Raw genomic sequence first — 16,874 nt, 5'->3', positions numbered from 1 at the left:
CTGCCTCTCCCACCCTAGCTTAGAGCTGCACTCTTAGCTCTGCTCCTCAGCAGGGAAAGGCTGCAGGCTCCTTGTATAGGAACAGTCTCTATTCTTAAAAGAAAACATAAAACTCACCCAGAATAGAGTAGGAAAGAACTGCGTAGGTGGGTCTCCAAGTGTTCCCCTTCTGAGTTTTCCTTTCCTGCTTGGTGCTGTGCCCATAGCACCTGGTCCCAGGGTTTACTGCCCAGCTTTCCATCTGACCCAGACAGCCTTAATATTAACATCAAATTCCATTCTCTTGTTCCCTTTGATAGATTGTTCCCAAGATAGATTGTAAATTTTAAAAGGACTGCAGCCAAAAGCCTAGGGAGAAACAAAATGAAATCAAATCCAGAAAATACAAAAGACAGTAAAGCTCACCAAAATAAGCAGATTTTAGACTCTATAACAGCAAACTTGCTCATTCCTGATGGGAAAATCTTCCCAGAGATGGCCTTCCTTCTTCCCTCCACCCCACCTACTTATACTAGAGCAGTGGTGGGGTCAGGACTCAGTCACACAGGTCTTCTGGGAGGCAGAGTGGTGGGGGTGAGATTGCCTCACAAGTCACATGCTCCTTGAGGGAAGGCGCTGTTTTCCTCATGTTTACCTCCCCAGCACTAGCTCACAGCCTGGCACAGGCTAAATGCTCAGTAATGACTGTTGGTGAAAGATTGAATGGATGGAAGTGGGACCAATGGCCCATCCCTAGCAATTAGGTCATTACAAAGCCCATAAAGTGCCCTCTTAGCACCCAGGCTCCCATCAACAGGTCAACAGATCAATTTCTTATGTGCTGACTTTCTAGGGGGTAAATTTGCACAAACATTTGATGGTAATCTCAAGGAGGAGGTAGTTTATATTCCTAAAATTGGAAGTTGTCAAAAATGAAATGGAATGCTTGAAGATCAATATCCTAGGCTTTAGTGAGCTGCAATGGACTGGTATTGGCCATTTTGAATCAGACAATCATATAGTCTACTATGCCAGGAATGACAAATTGAAGAGGAATGGCATCACACTCATAATCAAAAAGAACATTTCAAGATCTGTCCTAAAGTACAACACTGTCAGTGACAGGATACTATCCATATGCCTACAAGGAAGATCAGTTAATATGACTATTATTCAAATTTATGCACCAATCACTAATGCCAAAGTTGAAGAAATTGAAGATTTTTACCAACTTCTGCAGTCTTAAATGGATCAACAATGCAGTCAAGATGTACTGATGATTACTGGTGATTGGAATTAGAAAATTGGAAACAGAAGAAGGATCAATCGTTGGGAAATATGGCTTTGGTGACAGAAATGACAAGGGAGATCACATGATAGAATTTTGCAATACCAACGACTTATTCATTGGAAATACCATTTTTCCAAGAACACAAATGGCGTACACTTGGGCCTCACCAGATGGAATACACAAGAATCAAATCGACTACATCTGTGGAGGGATCCAATGGAGAAGCTCAATATCATCAGTCAGAACAAGGCCAGGGGCCAACAGCGGAACCATCAATGGCTCCTATGCAAGTTCAAGTCAAAGCAGAAGAAAATTAAAACAAGTCCATGAGAGCCAAAGTACAACCTTGAGTATATCCCACCTGAATTTAGAGACCATCTCAAGAATAGATTTGATGCATTTAACATTAATGACTGAAGACCAGACAAGTTGTGAAAGGACATCATACATGAAAAAAGCAAAAGATTTTTAAAAAGACAGGAAAGAAGGACTAAAGGACCACAACTACCACAACCTCCACCACTCTGAATCCAGCGTGACTAGATGGTGCCTGGCTACCACCACCAACTGCTCTGACAGGGATCACAATAGAGGATCCTGGACAGAGCTGGAGAAAAATGTAGAACAAAATTCTAACTCAGAAAAAAAGACCAGACTTACTGGCCTGACAAAGACTGGAGAAACCCCAAGATTACGGTCCCCAGACACTCTTTTACCTCAGTACTGAGCTTACTCCTGAGGTTCACCCTTCAGCCAAAGGTTAGACCGGCCCATAAAACAAAACAAGACTAAATGGGCACACCAGCCCAGGGACATGGGCAAGAAGGCAGGAAGGAACAGGAAAGCTCGTAATGGGGAACCCAAGGTCAAGAAGAGGAGAGTGTTGACATGTCATGGGTTGGCAACCAATGTCACAAAACAATATGTGTATTAATTGTTTAAAGAGAACCTAATTTGCTCTGTAAACCTTCATCTAAAGTACAATAAAAAAAGAAAGAAAAGACCAAAATAGATACCTGAAGAGATGCTGAAACTTGCTAAAGTGAATGGAAGAAATGATGAAGTAAAATAGTGAACAGAAGATTTAAAAGGCAGTTTGAGAAGACAAAGTAAAGTATTATAATGAAATGTGCAAAGACCGGGAGTTAGAAAACCAAAGGGGAAGAAAATGCTCAGCATTTCTCAAGCTGAAAGAACTGAAGAAAATATCCAAGCCTCGAGCAGCAATATTGAAGGATTTTATGGGTAAAATGTTAAATGACAGAGGAAACATCAAAAGAAGATGGAAGGAATATAGTTACTGTACCAAAAAGAATTGGTTGACGTTCAACCATTTCTGGAGGTAGCATATGATCAAGAACTGATTGTACTGAAGGAAGAAGTCCAAGTTGCACTGAAGGCACTGGGAAAAACAAGGCTCCAGGAAATGACCGAATACCAACTGAGATGTTTTCAACAAATGGATGCAACACTGGAAGTGCTCACTCATCTATGCCAACAAATTTGGAAGACAGCTACCTGGCCAACTGACTGGAAGAGATCCATATTCATGCCCATTCCAAAGAAAGGCGATCCAACAGAATGGGAAAATGATCAAACAATGTCATTAATATCACACACAAATAAAATTAGGCTGAAGATAATTCAAAAATGGTTGCAGCAGTACATCAACAAGGAACTGCCAGAAATTTAAGCCGGATGCAGAAGAGGACAGGGAACGAGGGATATCATTGCTGATGTCAGATGGATACTGGCTGAAAGCAGAGAATACCAGAAAAATGCTTACCTGTGTTTTATTGACTATGCAAAGGCATTTGGTTGTCTAGATTATAACAAATTATGGATAACGTTGTGAAGAATGGTAATTCCAGAACACTTAATTGTGCTCATGTGGAACCTGTACGTAGACCAAAAGGCAGTAATTTGAACAGAACAAGGGGCTACTGCATGGTTTAGAATCAGGGAAGGTGTGCGTCAGGGCTGTATCCTTTCACCATACTTATTCAATCTGTATGCTGAGCAAATAATCCGAGAAGCTGGACTATATGAAGAAGAATGTGGCTTCAGGATTGGAGGAAGACTCATTAACAACCTGCGACATGCAGATGACACAAGCCATGGTATTTTCAATCACCTCATATGCATGTGACAACTGGACAATGAATAAAGAAGACTGAATAAGAATTATGCATTTGAATTATGGTGTTGGTGAAGAGTATTGAATATACCATGGACTGCCAGAAGAACAAAAATATCTGTCTTGGAAGAAGTACAGCCAGAGTTCTCCTTAGAAGAGAAGATGACGAGACTTCATCTCATGTACTCTGGATTAGTTATCAGGAGGGACCAGTCGCTGGAGAACAACATCATGTTTTCTGAAGTAGAGGGTCAGTGAAAGAGAAGAAGATCCTCAATGAGATGGATTGACAACAATGGGCTCAAGTATCAGGATAGCGCAGAACCAAGCAGTGTTTCCTCCTGTTGCACATAGGGCCGCTATGAGTCAGAACCGACTTGATGGCACCTAACAACAATAGCAACAACAAATTCCTCCAGGGTAGGTGACACGCCTTTCCGTGCCCTTGCCCCCGAACATTGCTTCCCCCAACCCCAAAACAAATTTACCATGTCTAGCTTCTCCTTGAGCACTGCCGGGTGATTCTTTTATTAATCTGCAGATTCCTAACCATTTCTAGATTACTTCAGGTTCCAGTCCCAACACCTCATTTCCCCCTTGCCTCTTGGTAAATGACCTCAGTTTCTAAACCAGTCCCTCCCTAGCCCCATGATACCTGGTGCCCACCTGACTACCAACAACTATTGTGACAATCCAAAAAGTCCTTGCCTCAGACTTTGTTCTCATTGGCCCTCTGCAGGATCTGACTCTACGACTCCTCCCTTCACCCCCTATTCCTCCTGAAATTCTGAGCCTCTTTGAGGACTGTCTGCTAAGCTCTCCTCCTACCCTTTCCGAGGTTCAGGCCTTAGCCCCCTGCTCATCTTTCCTCGCTCCCGTTCTCTTGGTAAACAAATACAGGGGCATATATTTTAAAAGAAAAGCTTCAATAACCCTTATGTTGACGAGTCATCCAAAAATGATCATTGAGCACATACTCTGTGTGCACTGTCCTAGGTGCTGGGAATATATCAGTGAACAAAGTCTCTGTTCTCATGGCCCTTACATTATCACATCTTTATCCGTGCCACCCCTTGCTCCAATTCCCCAGCTCCATTATTTACATGACATCTCCATACAAATAACCCCTAGCAGCTGAAAAGTATCATGTTGTTATTGTTGGGGGCCCTCGAGTTGATTACAACTCATCTCCTGTTGCCATCCAGCCGATTCTGACTCATAAGCGACCGTATAGTACACAGTAGAACTGCCCCACAGGGTTTCGAAGGAGCAGCTGGTGGATTTGAACTACTGACCTTTTGGTGAGCAGCTGAGCTCTTAACCACTGCACCACCAGGGCTCCTTGCAGAATCCATTCTCCCCTACCCCAAATCTGCTCTCTGGTTTGCATTATTCTGCATTCTCTCGAAGTCTCACATCACAGTTCATTTTCACTCTTCCCTCTGCTTAGCATCTTGTAACCACAACCACTCTTCTTTTTTACTACCTAAGTCCAGAGCGCCTTCACCTGTCATCTACGTTCACGGCAAGGGCTTTGCAAGTGACTTTCCTGGTGGCTCCTTTCCTCCCATATCTTCTAGACATCGATGCCAGCCTAGTCTTTCTTCCTAAGCATGCATTTCATGCTGTCCCTCATTGTCTGCTCCACGTCTTCAATAGCTAATGTCTCCCCACTGTCTGCGGGATATTGTCACAGAATTAGAGGCCTAGCAATTGTACACTGGGGACTTCCCACTCTAACCTTTCAACTTAAAACCCTGAGGTGCACCAACTTGCCCATGGTCGCAGCTAGTGGCCAGAGGCAGGAATAGGATGCAGGTGGCAAAGCTGGAAGTGGGCTATTTTGGAGGGATTTTCTCCATTTGGGAAGACAATGAAGAATTCGGTGGGGCGGGGGGGATGACTTTGCAGTGATAACATTAAGCAAACACATTAGGTCACAGCAGGGCATATATTTTAAGGGTTCATCCAAAAATAAAAAAAAAAGTTAATATTTGTGAAGTGCTTAGAAAGTGCTTGGCACAAAATTAGAGCTATGTTAAGTGTTTTTTAAAAAAATAGATCAAATGTCTTAACTATCTTAGGCGGGAGAAAGGCAGGGAAATTTTTTTTAAAAACTTTTTACCATTAATGACCATCACGTGGAGCACGAGGTTGTTTCTCAACAGACATGGAACCGGCTCAGACACAGGTATATAGTTTAAAGGGCTGCTGTTCCCTTTCTTTTTTCTTTTTTTTTGCTGATAGGTTCTTTTAATTTCCAATGTAACTAGGATTTAATTCTGGTCGTAAAGAAGTTTTTCAACTTAGAGCTGTGTTATGATTAGGAGAGCCAAAGAAAGGATTAGGGCAGGAACACCTCCCACTACTTAGCAACTGAGTGGAATGTGTGTGCCGTTTGGCAGCAAACACTGCTGCTGCTACTTGAGATGAAGGCTGAGTTCTGTGGGAATGTGTGTGACAGATTCTTCAGTACTCAACAGTACTTGGGAAAGTAATCTCTGACTTGTTAGAATAGCTTAAAAAGAGAAACCTAAGCTCTGAACGAAGGAGAGTTCTAGAAATGATACACTACGTTGTATCCTCCAATAAGTCCTCCAGATACCTGCAGATGAACATGTCAGGATCAGGGTTTGGAAAGACCAGGAAGGGTCAACATTACGGGTACCAGAGGAGAGGTCTCAGCTCTTCAGAGAAGTAGATGGTATTGTATCTAGTCCCACCCCTCTTCAGATAGTGCCTGTGATTATGAATTAATATTTTTATTGGAATCTAAGTCCAAGGCTCTTGGTCTGGCCCTGCAGACTCTCAACCCTAGCACTACCGGGCAAGAATCCCCTGCTAGATCTCCTCACAATGCTACAGACACAGGACTTCATTCATCCTCCCCCCTTCCACCTACCAAAGCTTGCCCCTTCCTCAGGAACCAGCTCAAATCCTGACTCCATGAGGCCTTTGACTCTTCCTGCTTTTCTGAAAATGGGTTACACGCGGGACACCTTAGACTTGTTTTCTGGCTGCTCAGGTTTGTGTGACTTGCCTCTTCGATTGGTTCTGATGCCCCTTAAAGCCAGGAATTTTTCCCTTTTTAATACAAGTCCTAGCTGTGTATTCAGGTAAGTCACTTAACTTCTCTGAGCCAGTTTCTGCATCTACATATATAAGGGCTATAAGGCTGGTGTGAGATTAAGTACATGTAAAGCTCCTGTTCACTGTTTTCAAAAAACTAATTCTTTTTTTCATCCCTACAGCTCTTTGCATGAAGTAGGTTCTTCCTGAACGGCATTGGAGCAGTCTGGACTGTCATGTACAGCATGTGGCAGTCCAGCTGTGGAAATCACTGGACACCACTACCTAAGAGGCCTCAAATTTCAGGGCAAGAGTCTTGTTCATCCTTGTACTTCCACTGCACATAGTGCTCTGCACCCAGAGAGTGCTAAATTAAAACTTGTTGGAACAACAGATCAGGGAGATTTCTCTAATGCCACTAAGGTTCACAGGATGGAACAGCTCACACACTGAGCAGGTTCCACAAAAGCCCTCACCTGCAAAGATATATACACTACTCCACCCCAGTGCCTCTAAGCCAAAGTGCTCCCAGTGCTCCATGGCATCTGCCCCTGCCCCAGTCCAGTCCCAAGAGGTCCACAGTATGAGACCAAAGCTCTCAGGCATGGCAGAAGGGGCTCGTGAGTGATGGCAGCTGGAGACTTCTAGGGCTTAGTTCTGAGGCCCCAATAACAGCCTCAGCCGCTGAAGGAGGTTAACCGGGCGAGGAAGAGTGAAGGACTAGAGGGTAATGAACCCCATCAGTCAAGCCCCAGCTGCTCCTCCTTCCTTTCACCATTAGCTCATGGGCTGTCCCGGCATCATGGAAGAGGCAAGGCTGCTTGTCAGAACTGAGTGCAACCTAATTGAGGAAGGAGGGCTGGGCGCAGGCCAGAGTCCCCAGGTCAGCTCTGGTGTCAGTGCAGCACTGGCGACAGGGCATCCAGAGAAACACGCTGCTGCCCAGAGTCACAGAGCCATGACCTGAAAATGCTCAGCCCTGCCCAGTGAGGCTGCTCTTGGGAGTTGGGAATCTGCTTCCAGTTTCTAAAAGAAAGTTCTGTCCTAATGCATTAATACATCCAATGCTAAAGTCCACGATGCACACGAGGAAGCAGGAACAGAGGCAGCTCATCTGTTTATTAGGTCAGTAGAAAAGTGACTGTACAGATTTGAGGTGCAATAATGGAGATGGGGCAGATAGGGCCCAGCACCTGAGGCCTGACCCTGTGGGAGAGCTCTAGCCCAGTGCCTGAAGCATGGTCTGCATGCATGTGCATATGTACACTGAGCTATCTGGAATCTCCAGGGTACCGACTAAGTGTGCTGCCCCCGTGGGGGGCACCAGGGTTCCTTGTCCAGCAGCTGGGCCTGAAGAGAAGAGGTTGAGCAAGCCAGGCCCTAGAAACGGCCCAGCACGGTGGCTAACAGGGCCATGCGTATGTACATGCCATTCTCGGCCTGGCGGAAGTAGGCTGCTCGGGGGTCCGAGTCCACTTCCACACTGCAAGAGGAGGGAAAGAGTTACCAAGCAGCCCCCAGGTAGCCCGTCCCCCTGACAGCCAGCCCGCAATGTACCCTCCAACTTGGGTCCCACATCACCTTATCTCATTGACTCGGGGCATCGGGTGCATCACCACCATCTTTTTCTTGGCCCGGGTCATGATGTGGGGAGTCAGGATGAACTGACCAAAGCACTGCAAGGTAGACAGAGCCCTGTTAGCTCCTCAGGGCAGGGGTGGCTACTGGGACCACCAGCCTGGGCTCCACCATGGTCCCCTTGACACCCACATGCAGTGACTACAACTGAGAGGCTGAGGGCCTGACAGCCTGGCCAAGCCACTGGTGTCCAGCTCTCCCACCCTTGTCAGGACACCCTGCAGCTCCAGCCCTGGCTTCCTCCTCCAGTCCGGCACTCACAGCATCGTACTCCTGGGCCGAGCCAAAGCGTTCCTTCTGGATGCGAGTCATGTAGAGCACGTCGGTGTCAGGCAGCGCCTCCTCAATGGTCTTGAATTCCTCCTGGAGAGTAAGGTGGAGCCAGGCTGAACTCAGTGCCAGGATCTGACTGGCCAACCCATGCCCCATCCATCCCATGCCCCGCCTGGTTTCCCAGGCTGGGCTGTGAGGGGCTCACCTGCTTGGTGCCGCGGGAGGCCACGAAGGCCCGCACACTGGGTGGCATGCGCAGGCTGGGAGGCGCCACGTAGCGCAGGCTGACCCGGTACTGGGTGAGCAGGCAGGCTAGGGAATGCACCGTGCGTCCGTGCTTCAGGTCACCCACCATGGTGATCTAGGGAGAAACCCAATCACCAAGAGAGGCCGTAGGCCGAGCACCATTCCCCACCCCATTTCAGAGCTGTCAGCCTCAGGACCAGGATCGAGGCCTCAGTAAGCACTTGCTGCAGAGTGCCCTGGAATGGAGGAAGCCCTTCTCAACTGCCTCCTTCCCCAGACCTTCCCTGGCAGGGCTCCAACCCCTGCCACCGCCCTCACCGTCATGCCATTGACAGTCCCCAGCTCCTCTCGGATGGTGAAGATGTCCAACAGGGCCTGGGTGGGATGCTCTCCGACCCCATCCCCGGCGTTGATCACCGGCCTCCGGCAGTGCTTGGCTGCCAGCTGTGAGAATGGCAGCAGGGAAGGTGAATCCTTCCGACTCACCTGTGCATTTCAACAGCCCCACCCCAGCCTCAGTCCCGCTCTCCAGGGTCCCTTCACCCATCTGCCCAACCTGAGGCGTGCCTGAAGTCACAGAAAATGTGGGCAAGAGCAATCTCATGTCCGAGTCCAGCCTCGTCACTCGTCAGACAAGTACACGGGCCTGGGGAGAAGTGTCTGCCCAGGGGCGCAGCATGGGGGAGGCAGAGCCCCTCATCCAGACCCAGTCAGGCTGGCCTCACCTCCACCGCTCCAGGCTGTGGGTGCCGAAGCACGACAACGTCAGCGAAGCAGCTCATGGTCTGGACGGAATCAGCCAGGGATTCGCCCTTCTGGACGGAGGACGTGGCTTCAGAGAAGCTGAGCACAGAGCCTCCGAGCCGGGCCATAGCTGCTGCGAAGGAGCTGCTGGTCCGCGTGCTCACCTCGAAAAACATGGAGGCCATCACCTTCCCCTGTGGAGAGGCAAGGTTGAGTGTGCATGCGTGTGCGGGTTCATCGTGGAGACTGCACAGACTGGGGCTGGCATCCCCAACTTATACAAGAGGGGCGCTGAGGCCCATTTCCCCCTAGCTTCCCTGTGATTTATTGCAGTCTTGACACTCTCTTCATTAGTGTCACCCTGAGCTGAAGGCTTTGCCTCCAAAAGGCCATTGGTAAATATCTTAATGACCCGGGAAAGAAGGAAATATCCTAGGTCTCACCCGTGAACACACCAGCACAGGCCAAATGAAAAGGTTAGTGAATTGCTGCTCTGTGCTCAGGGCCTCCCAAGTCAGCTAGATAGTAATTTGGGGAGGAACAAGCATTGGGGCAAGATACAAAGCAGCAAGACCCTCCTGAGAAGAGAAAGCCTAGCTACTCACAGGGGAGTATTTGGACTCACACGAAGGTACCTGATAGCAGGGAAAGGAACCAAGACCGACTCTGACCACTGTACAGCCCTGCTCAGACAGGGGCCACGGGGCAGGTTACAGCCTGTGCCCTCAGTCTCGTGGCCAGGTTCTGACCTTGAGGATGTCTAGGCTTCGCTCCTTCTGCACCATCATCCGCAGTGTGTGTGCCACGTTGAACAGGTGAGACAGCTAAGAAAGAGCCCAAGTCAGCTGGAAAGACAGTAGCCCTGACAGGCCCTAACTCCAACCTTCCAAATCCTCCAAGCTCTGGGTGTCCCCAGCCAGCCTCCTCCAGGCACCTGATCCTTGGTGAACTGCTGGACAGACAGGATATGCTGGCCCACTAATGAGTGCAGCAGGGGTGAGGTCTGGGGGTGCAGCAGGCCAGGGGTCCCCAGGTTCTGGGGTGATGCCTGTCTAGGTACTGGTGGTGGAGGGTAGCAGGCGCCATCAGGGGTTCCCATCAGCTCTGCAGTGAGGCACGGGGCAGAAGAGGCTGGTCAGAGATTTCCTCCTACCCAGATCAGATCATAGAGGTCCCCAAGATGAGTGTGTGCTCAGCATGGGGCCTCTCACCTGGTTCTGCTGCCTTCCGAGAGGGCTTCTCTTTTGGTTCCTCGGCTGTTAACAGGGCAACAGGATGTAAGCTTGCAGCTGGGGTTTAGGAGGAGCCCCCACTTTCCCAGGAACTCTGGGTCACAGTATACGTGTTAAACCAACTCACACACCCCAGCAGCTGTAATGGTTAGGGGAGGGCAGGAAGTACAGCAGCAGCTCTGTGAGTTCCCACGGGGGCTGTGCCATTTGTGAACAGTGGGGCCCCTCCCTGGACGCCCCTAGTCGGCAGGGATCCTAGGCAAGAGGAACGGCCAGGCTCACAGCAACCAACAACCCAGATTTACCCCATGCTCTGATGCCCCATGGGATCCCAGCTCCCGGGCGTAGGAACATAGCTGCCCACAACAAAAAAGGGCCGTGAGAAGACAGTGAAGGCCTACCTTGTGCTGGGGTGACTTACTTAGGCAAAGGAAAGCAAAGGAGATAAGACCGGGATGAAGGAGTGGAGAGGAGGACCAGGCAGGGGACTAGGAGAGGTGCTGGGAGGAGGGGCCCAGGTCAGTCCCTGGGCAGCTGGGCCACAGAGGCCCCAACCCTGGTCACGAGGGTAGAGGAGGACTCCGGCTCTGCACATCTCTACGTCAGGGTGCCCCACCGCAGTGTCAGGACTTGCCTCCCCTCACCTGGTAGACCTGGGTCAGAGGCTCGGTGGATTCGGGGAGGCAGGTGGAGGCGGCCATCAGGAAGCCCTGGGATGCCCCGGCGGGGCCTTTCAGGTGTCTGGAAAGACAACGTCAGCCCAGTGTTTAAAAAGTTAACTGACCCAAATGAGTTGTCGTGGAGTTGACTCTGACTCCTAGCAACCCCATGTGGGTCAGAATAGGACTGTACCCCATAGCGTTTTCAATGGCTGATTTTTTGGGAGTAGATCAATTGCCAGGCACTTCTGGGTGGACTCAAACCTCTAACCTTTTGGTTAGCAGACAAGTGTGTTCACCCTGTGTACCATCCAGGGACTCCTGACTGACCCAAGCCCACCTCAGATTTGATCCCTTAGGAAAAGCAAACTGCTCACTGTCCCCATGGATCCCATTTGCCCTTAACCTCCCTTTAGCTCCATCCTCCCCATTCATGCCTTCACAAGTGGTTAGCAAGCTGGCCCCTACAGGTGTGTGCCACCACAACGACAGGGCCCCCAGATATATCTCTGGCTGGATAAACAATGGGCTTGTTTCTCACGGCAGTCTCCTAAATTCTATGCTTTGCAGCAGGCAGAGGTAGGTGGTGGGGATTTTAACCGCCTAGAGAGGAGCTTTCTGCCACGAGTCACCAATGAGAACGTTTAAGCAGTTCGTCCTGTCCCTGGGGGACCTCCCCCAGCCCAGAAGCAGGTGGATACCGTGGTGATCTCACTGGCAGCAGAGGCTGAAGGCGTGAGCTGGGGAACCACACCCTGAGGCCACTTCCGTACATCCTGTCCATAGCCAGGGGGCACCAGAACCTGCAGACAGAAGGCACAGGTGGTGAATGAAGACGGGGCAGACAGAGCAAGATGGATCCTCAAGGAGTGGATGCCAGCACAAGGAAAACTGCCTCAGCGGACCTGTACCTGCCTTGTACAGGGCAGCTGGATGGGTGTGCTGACGTGCTGGTGCAGGAAGAACACAGCACGAAAGGAGGAGAGGCCACACACGTACCTGGCCATCGATATAGGCAACCTCCCCTCGTAGGACCACACGGCGGACGGTGCCCTTCACCTTCTGCCCTTCAAAGGGTGTCCAGTGGGCCTTGGAGAAGGGCATGTGGCTGGGGATTGTCCACTCATGCTCCAGATCCACCTACCCAGAGAGTCGTGGTTATAAGAGAAAAGGGCCACATCAGGGAACAGAGCCCCCACCCCCCCACCCCAGGACTCCATCCCCACACCTCCACATAGGTGTCTTCCTGTGGGGGCAGGTGAAAGATACGCCGAGGATTGTGGTGCAGTCGCTGTAGCAGGTCGTCCAGACTGAGCCGGCCCTCGCTAACAGCCGTCAGCAGCAGTGGCAGCATGGTCTCAAGGCCCGGGAAGCCAGGGGGAGGCCTAGGTCCACACTTCTCCTCCAAGGTATGAGGGGCTGGGAGAGAGTCATCACCATCAGGACCAATGTCCTCCACATCTGGAAAGTCATACATGCCCCCAGGACTGCGCTTCCACCAACCTTATTCTACCACCAACCCCAATGCCAACTTTTTCTGGGAACTGGAAAACAAGGAAACAGAGACTGCCGCTATCTCCTGGGGCTGACACCTTTTACCCACACATTCTCCCACTGAGACACACTGTGGACCCTCTCACCGTGGTCTGAGGCAAAGCAGTCGATGACAGCCATGTTCTCCCACAGGGCCTCCATGTCCTGGTGGGAGACAAGCTCAGGCCGGACCTCCCCTTTCCCAGGCCCCAGACGCTCCAGGTCATCGAGGCACAGGAACAGATGGTGAGGGGCCACCTCACAGGTCACTGGCAGCCCCCGTGCCTTCGCAGCTTTTATCAGCAGGATCTGAGGAGAGAGCAGGGAGATCCAGAGGAGGCCCCCACAGGCCCTGCCCTACAAAGTCCCCAGGGCCAACTGCCTGCCCTCCTCTGGAAAATCATGGGGTAGACGTGCTGAAGGTGCTGGCTTGAGGCGCTCCTGCTCTTCTTTCCCATCCCCGAGCACAACCCTCCCCTTTTGGTGTTACTGGGAGAGTGATGGCACCGAGGACCTCTGGTGCATTCTCACCTCCTCCTTCCGCGCCACGTGACAGATGTGCACTGAGCGCTGGGCCAGCTGAGCTACCATGAGGACAGCGGCGACACTCTGCCGCTCTGCGTGGGCCACAATGGGGAGGTGGGACGGCCACGTCTCGAAGTGCTGGGACAGAAAGAACGTATAAGAGAGTCTGCAGAGTCTTGGATTCTCCGAGCCTCTGAGAGCCCATGGCCCTCACGATGGTCTTGTGAAGCCCACCTAAGCAGAAGCCCTCCCGCCACAAGTGCACTCCTTACCTCCATCCACTGGGCCACACTGTCCAACTGCAGCTCAGAGAAGGTCTCATTGAGGTAGAGCTTCAGCCCTGCAGCAGACCCAGCCACAGGGCCCAGGGTCCCTGCATTTTCAGATGAGGCTCCGACGAATAATGCAAAGTCACAGCGGGCGCCAGCTTCGGCCAGCTGGAGAGTATACATGTGAGATGAGGCCCATTCATGCCAACACAGCCAGCTGGGCACCAGTGCCCTGGGCCCGAGGAGAGGAGCGAGGGGAGAGGGTTCAGGGAGGCAAGGGTGGTGGGTGGGGCTCCGATGCCATGAACAGGAGTGCAATGGCTCACCTTCTGGGCCAGGGCCAGAGCAGGGGCATCAACGATGGGGGGCCGGGTATTAGGCATGGCACACACCATGGTGACACCCCCTGACAGTGCAGCGGCTGTGCCCGACGCAAAGTCCTCCTTGTGTGTCCCCCCTGGTTCCCGAAGGTGCACGTGGACATCGACCAATCCTGAGATAACATAGAGCAGGCAGTTAAGAGTATCGATGGGAAATTTCTTTGGATGAGATTAGAGAAAGATTCAGAAACAAGTAGCGGAAAAATTAGCAGCAACTGATGCAAGTGAAATGTGGCAAGGTTCCTCAGCCAGGGATTAGAAGAGCTCACGGTGAGAGAGATTCTGGGGTCTTCACACTCTCTATAGTCCAGGACAGAGTGGCCCCCACAGCCTTCTCTCAGCACACTGAGGGTCTCCATTCCAGCTGCCACCGGTGTCCAGGAGCCAAGTTTTCCCAACAGGTGTACTCACCAGGCAGTCGCACAAGCTTCTGGGAGGTCATGCAGTCGACGTGCACCTTCAAAGGAGGGGCTGGCCCGATCTGGCCTAGGGCCTGCAAGGGGAAACCACAGTCACTCTGATTTGAGGGAAGGGGGAGGCTGAGAGTTGTAGAGGCCCCTAACCCACCTCTCTCCCTCTGTTGCCACAGAGCCTGATTACTAGCATGGCTGCTTCATACTGACATGCCCCACCCTCCATGCCACGGCATCAACACTGGCCTCACCTCCCAGGTCTCAGTTACCTCCACAAACAGTTTGGTGCACTTGATATCGATGATGAGGGGCACAGAGAAATCTGCAGCCAGGCGCCGGGTGCGGTAGCCCTTGGTGACGAAGGAAGAGAGCCGCCGGCCTCCAGCCCCACGCATTGACAGGTTAATCACCAGCTCAAAGTGATTCTCCGCCAGCTGCTCCAAGATGCTTCGCTGTGGCGGGCATTCCCCATCCACTGCCTCCTCAAAGTGCCAGTCCACAGCTGTTACCTGCCGGCCCGGAGCCAAGGTCAGGACCAGCCTGAGCCTGGCAAGGGTCAGAAGGCCAGCAGGGAGGGAGGGAGCTGGCCCAGGAGCCCATGAGGAGGAGACTGAGGCCCACAGGGTGGCAACCAGGGGCTGCCTCTAAATGGGCAGGGCTAAAAATCCTTTTGGCAAGGTACATTTTTTGACAGTAAAGATTTCCACACTACGTTAAATAAAATAGGTCACCAAGGACTAAGTACAATACGAGCTCGCTTTTGTGGACTATTAAACACAGTATATGCACACACACACACGTACAATAGATGTAAAATTCTGAAAGGAACTATGCCAGAATGTTAACAGTGGTGATGACTTACAAGGATTTTTTTTCCCTCTTCTTTGTTTTTCTGTATATTCTACTCATTCCATGTGGAATACACATTGTTACTGGTTGGTGGCACTGAGTTGGTTCCAACTCAGAGACCCCACGTGACAGAGTAAAACTGCTCCATAGGGTCTCCTAGGCTGTAATCTTTACAGAAGCAGATCACCAGGTCTTTCTCCTACAGACCCGCTGGGTGGGTTTGAACCTCCAACCTTTTGGTTAGCAGCTGAACACTTAACCGCTGCACCACCAGGGCTTGTTGTGATATTCACTAGTTATACAATGACAATAGTAATAATAAATAACGATAATAAAAACAATAGCAGGGGAGCTGGAAGAGAACCCATGGGAGCAATGTCCCCTGGGGCGGGCAGCATGGCGGGCTGCGGGAGCCCCCACACCTTGACGCCGTGCTCCGTGTAGAAGTCAGCAGTGCCCAAGCTGGCATAGAGGCTATAGCCCAGGCTCTCCAGCAAGCGCACTGTCGGCAGCAGCTCGCTTTTGTTCTGAAATCAAGCAGAAAGAGGATGAGGCTGTGTTTCTCCTGTCTTCCACTTCAACATCACCCCGGGCCTAGAGAGCAGAGCCATCTCACCCCACATTTCCCTGGATTCTGGTACCTTATAGCTGCCGATGGTCAGCAGGATGTTCTTCTTGGGGATCTTAAAGCCGGTGCTTAGCATGGCCTTGAGGTAGGCCTCACAACGGCTCTCGCCAAAGCAGGCCACTTCCCCCGTGCTGGTCATTTCCACACCTAACACCACGTCAGCACCCGCCAAGCGGGAGAATGAGAACTGGGGGACCTAAGGGAACAGGAAGTAAGAGAGAGGGCCAAGGAGTGAGGGACCCTCTCCCCTTAGCAGGAGAGGCAGGCAAGATGAGACAGCGCACTGGTCCTCTCCCCTTGATCTCATCCACACTGTGCGGTCAGCCTTCCCCTTGCTACTGCTCTGTGGAAGACCATCCAGGGTCTTCCCTCAGCACCTGCCTAGGCTATTCCCTGGCCTTGGAGTACTTCCTCCATGAGCTCAGCTAATCAAAAACCCTAACAATCCTTCAAGGCCAAATTCAAATACCACCTCTTCTCTCAAGCCTTCCCAGATCACCCCCTCTGGAAATAGAATCTCCCATCTCTAAACTCCTTTAGCGTTTTGTTTGCATCTCTGTTACGTACGTTCATCACAGACTGTTTCACAGCAAAGCTATTTTTAGACCCCACTTCTCTTGCCTCCCATTACTAGAGTGTAAGATCCTAAGTAATAAAGACATTTCATCACCTTTATGGTCCAGCAGTGCCTTGCCCACAGTAGATGTTTGGTTTATATGCTGACTGACATACTTGTGCTGTGAGTGAACCTCTCCCACTATCTGTACCCCTACTCCTGACTGCTAAAGCTGTGGTTTTCATCCTCCTTACCTTTACTCCCACGACTCCGGTGCCAGTCATGAGCCCCACGGGCTCTACTTCTTCTCCAACGATGACCTGTGTGGCCAAGGCTACTAGGTCCACACCCAGTGTCTTGGAGACGAAGGGGAAGGAGCGGGAAACACGAACGTTGCATTCAATCACTTTCAGCTGGTCATCCTGGGGCAGAGAGGGGGAGAGAGAGAGAGAG

At 51.0% G+C, this 16,874-nt stretch overlaps 1 protein-coding gene across 2 annotated transcripts in view; it reads right to left on the bottom strand.

Annotated features, from left to right (window-relative positions):
- Positions 1-7,577: 7,577 nt before the first annotated feature.
- CAD (carbamoyl-phosphate synthetase 2, aspartate transcarbamylase, and dihydroorotase) overlaps positions 7,578-16,874 on the bottom strand; it is a 23,049-nt gene continuing 13,752 nt past the window's right edge. For both annotated transcript variants that reach the window (XM_004377613.1, XM_004377614.1), the window contains 22 exons: positions 16,676-16,843; positions 15,879-16,061; positions 15,660-15,764; positions 14,658-14,897; positions 14,387-14,468; positions 13,922-14,088; positions 13,599-13,763; positions 13,333-13,464; positions 12,909-13,110; positions 12,497-12,687; positions 12,268-12,408; positions 11,970-12,071; positions 11,254-11,350; positions 10,589-10,633; positions 10,312-10,481; positions 10,127-10,201; positions 9,359-9,571; positions 8,952-9,077; positions 8,593-8,748; positions 8,376-8,477; positions 8,058-8,152; positions 7,578-7,959 (listed from right to left, as the gene is read on the bottom strand). In XM_004377613.1, the coding sequence (XP_004377670.1) occupies positions 7,857-7,959; positions 8,058-8,152; positions 8,376-8,477; positions 8,593-8,748; positions 8,952-9,077; positions 9,359-9,571; positions 10,127-10,201; positions 10,312-10,481; positions 10,589-10,633; positions 11,254-11,350; positions 11,970-12,071; positions 12,268-12,408; positions 12,497-12,687; positions 12,909-13,110; positions 13,333-13,464; positions 13,599-13,763; positions 13,922-14,088; positions 14,387-14,468; positions 14,658-14,897; positions 15,660-15,764; positions 15,879-16,061; positions 16,676-16,843 (3,060 nt within the window). In that variant the 3' untranslated portion in view covers positions 7,578-7,856. The remainder of the gene's footprint in view (positions 7,960-8,057; positions 8,153-8,375; positions 8,478-8,592; positions 8,749-8,951; positions 9,078-9,358; positions 9,572-10,126; positions 10,202-10,311; positions 10,482-10,588; positions 10,634-11,253; positions 11,351-11,969; positions 12,072-12,267; positions 12,409-12,496; positions 12,688-12,908; positions 13,111-13,332; positions 13,465-13,598; positions 13,764-13,921; positions 14,089-14,386; positions 14,469-14,657; positions 14,898-15,659; positions 15,765-15,878; positions 16,062-16,675; positions 16,844-16,874) is intronic.

Source organism: Trichechus manatus, unplaced genomic scaffold (assembly GCF_000243295.1).
Source record: "Trichechus manatus latirostris isolate Lorelei unplaced genomic scaffold, TriManLat1.0 scaffold00052, whole genome shotgun sequence".
Classification (NCBI taxonomy): domain Eukaryota; kingdom Metazoa; phylum Chordata; class Mammalia; order Sirenia; family Trichechidae; genus Trichechus; species Trichechus manatus.
The sequence above is the reverse complement of the archived record's forward strand: the minus strand, read 5'-3'. Positions and strand labels throughout refer to the sequence as shown.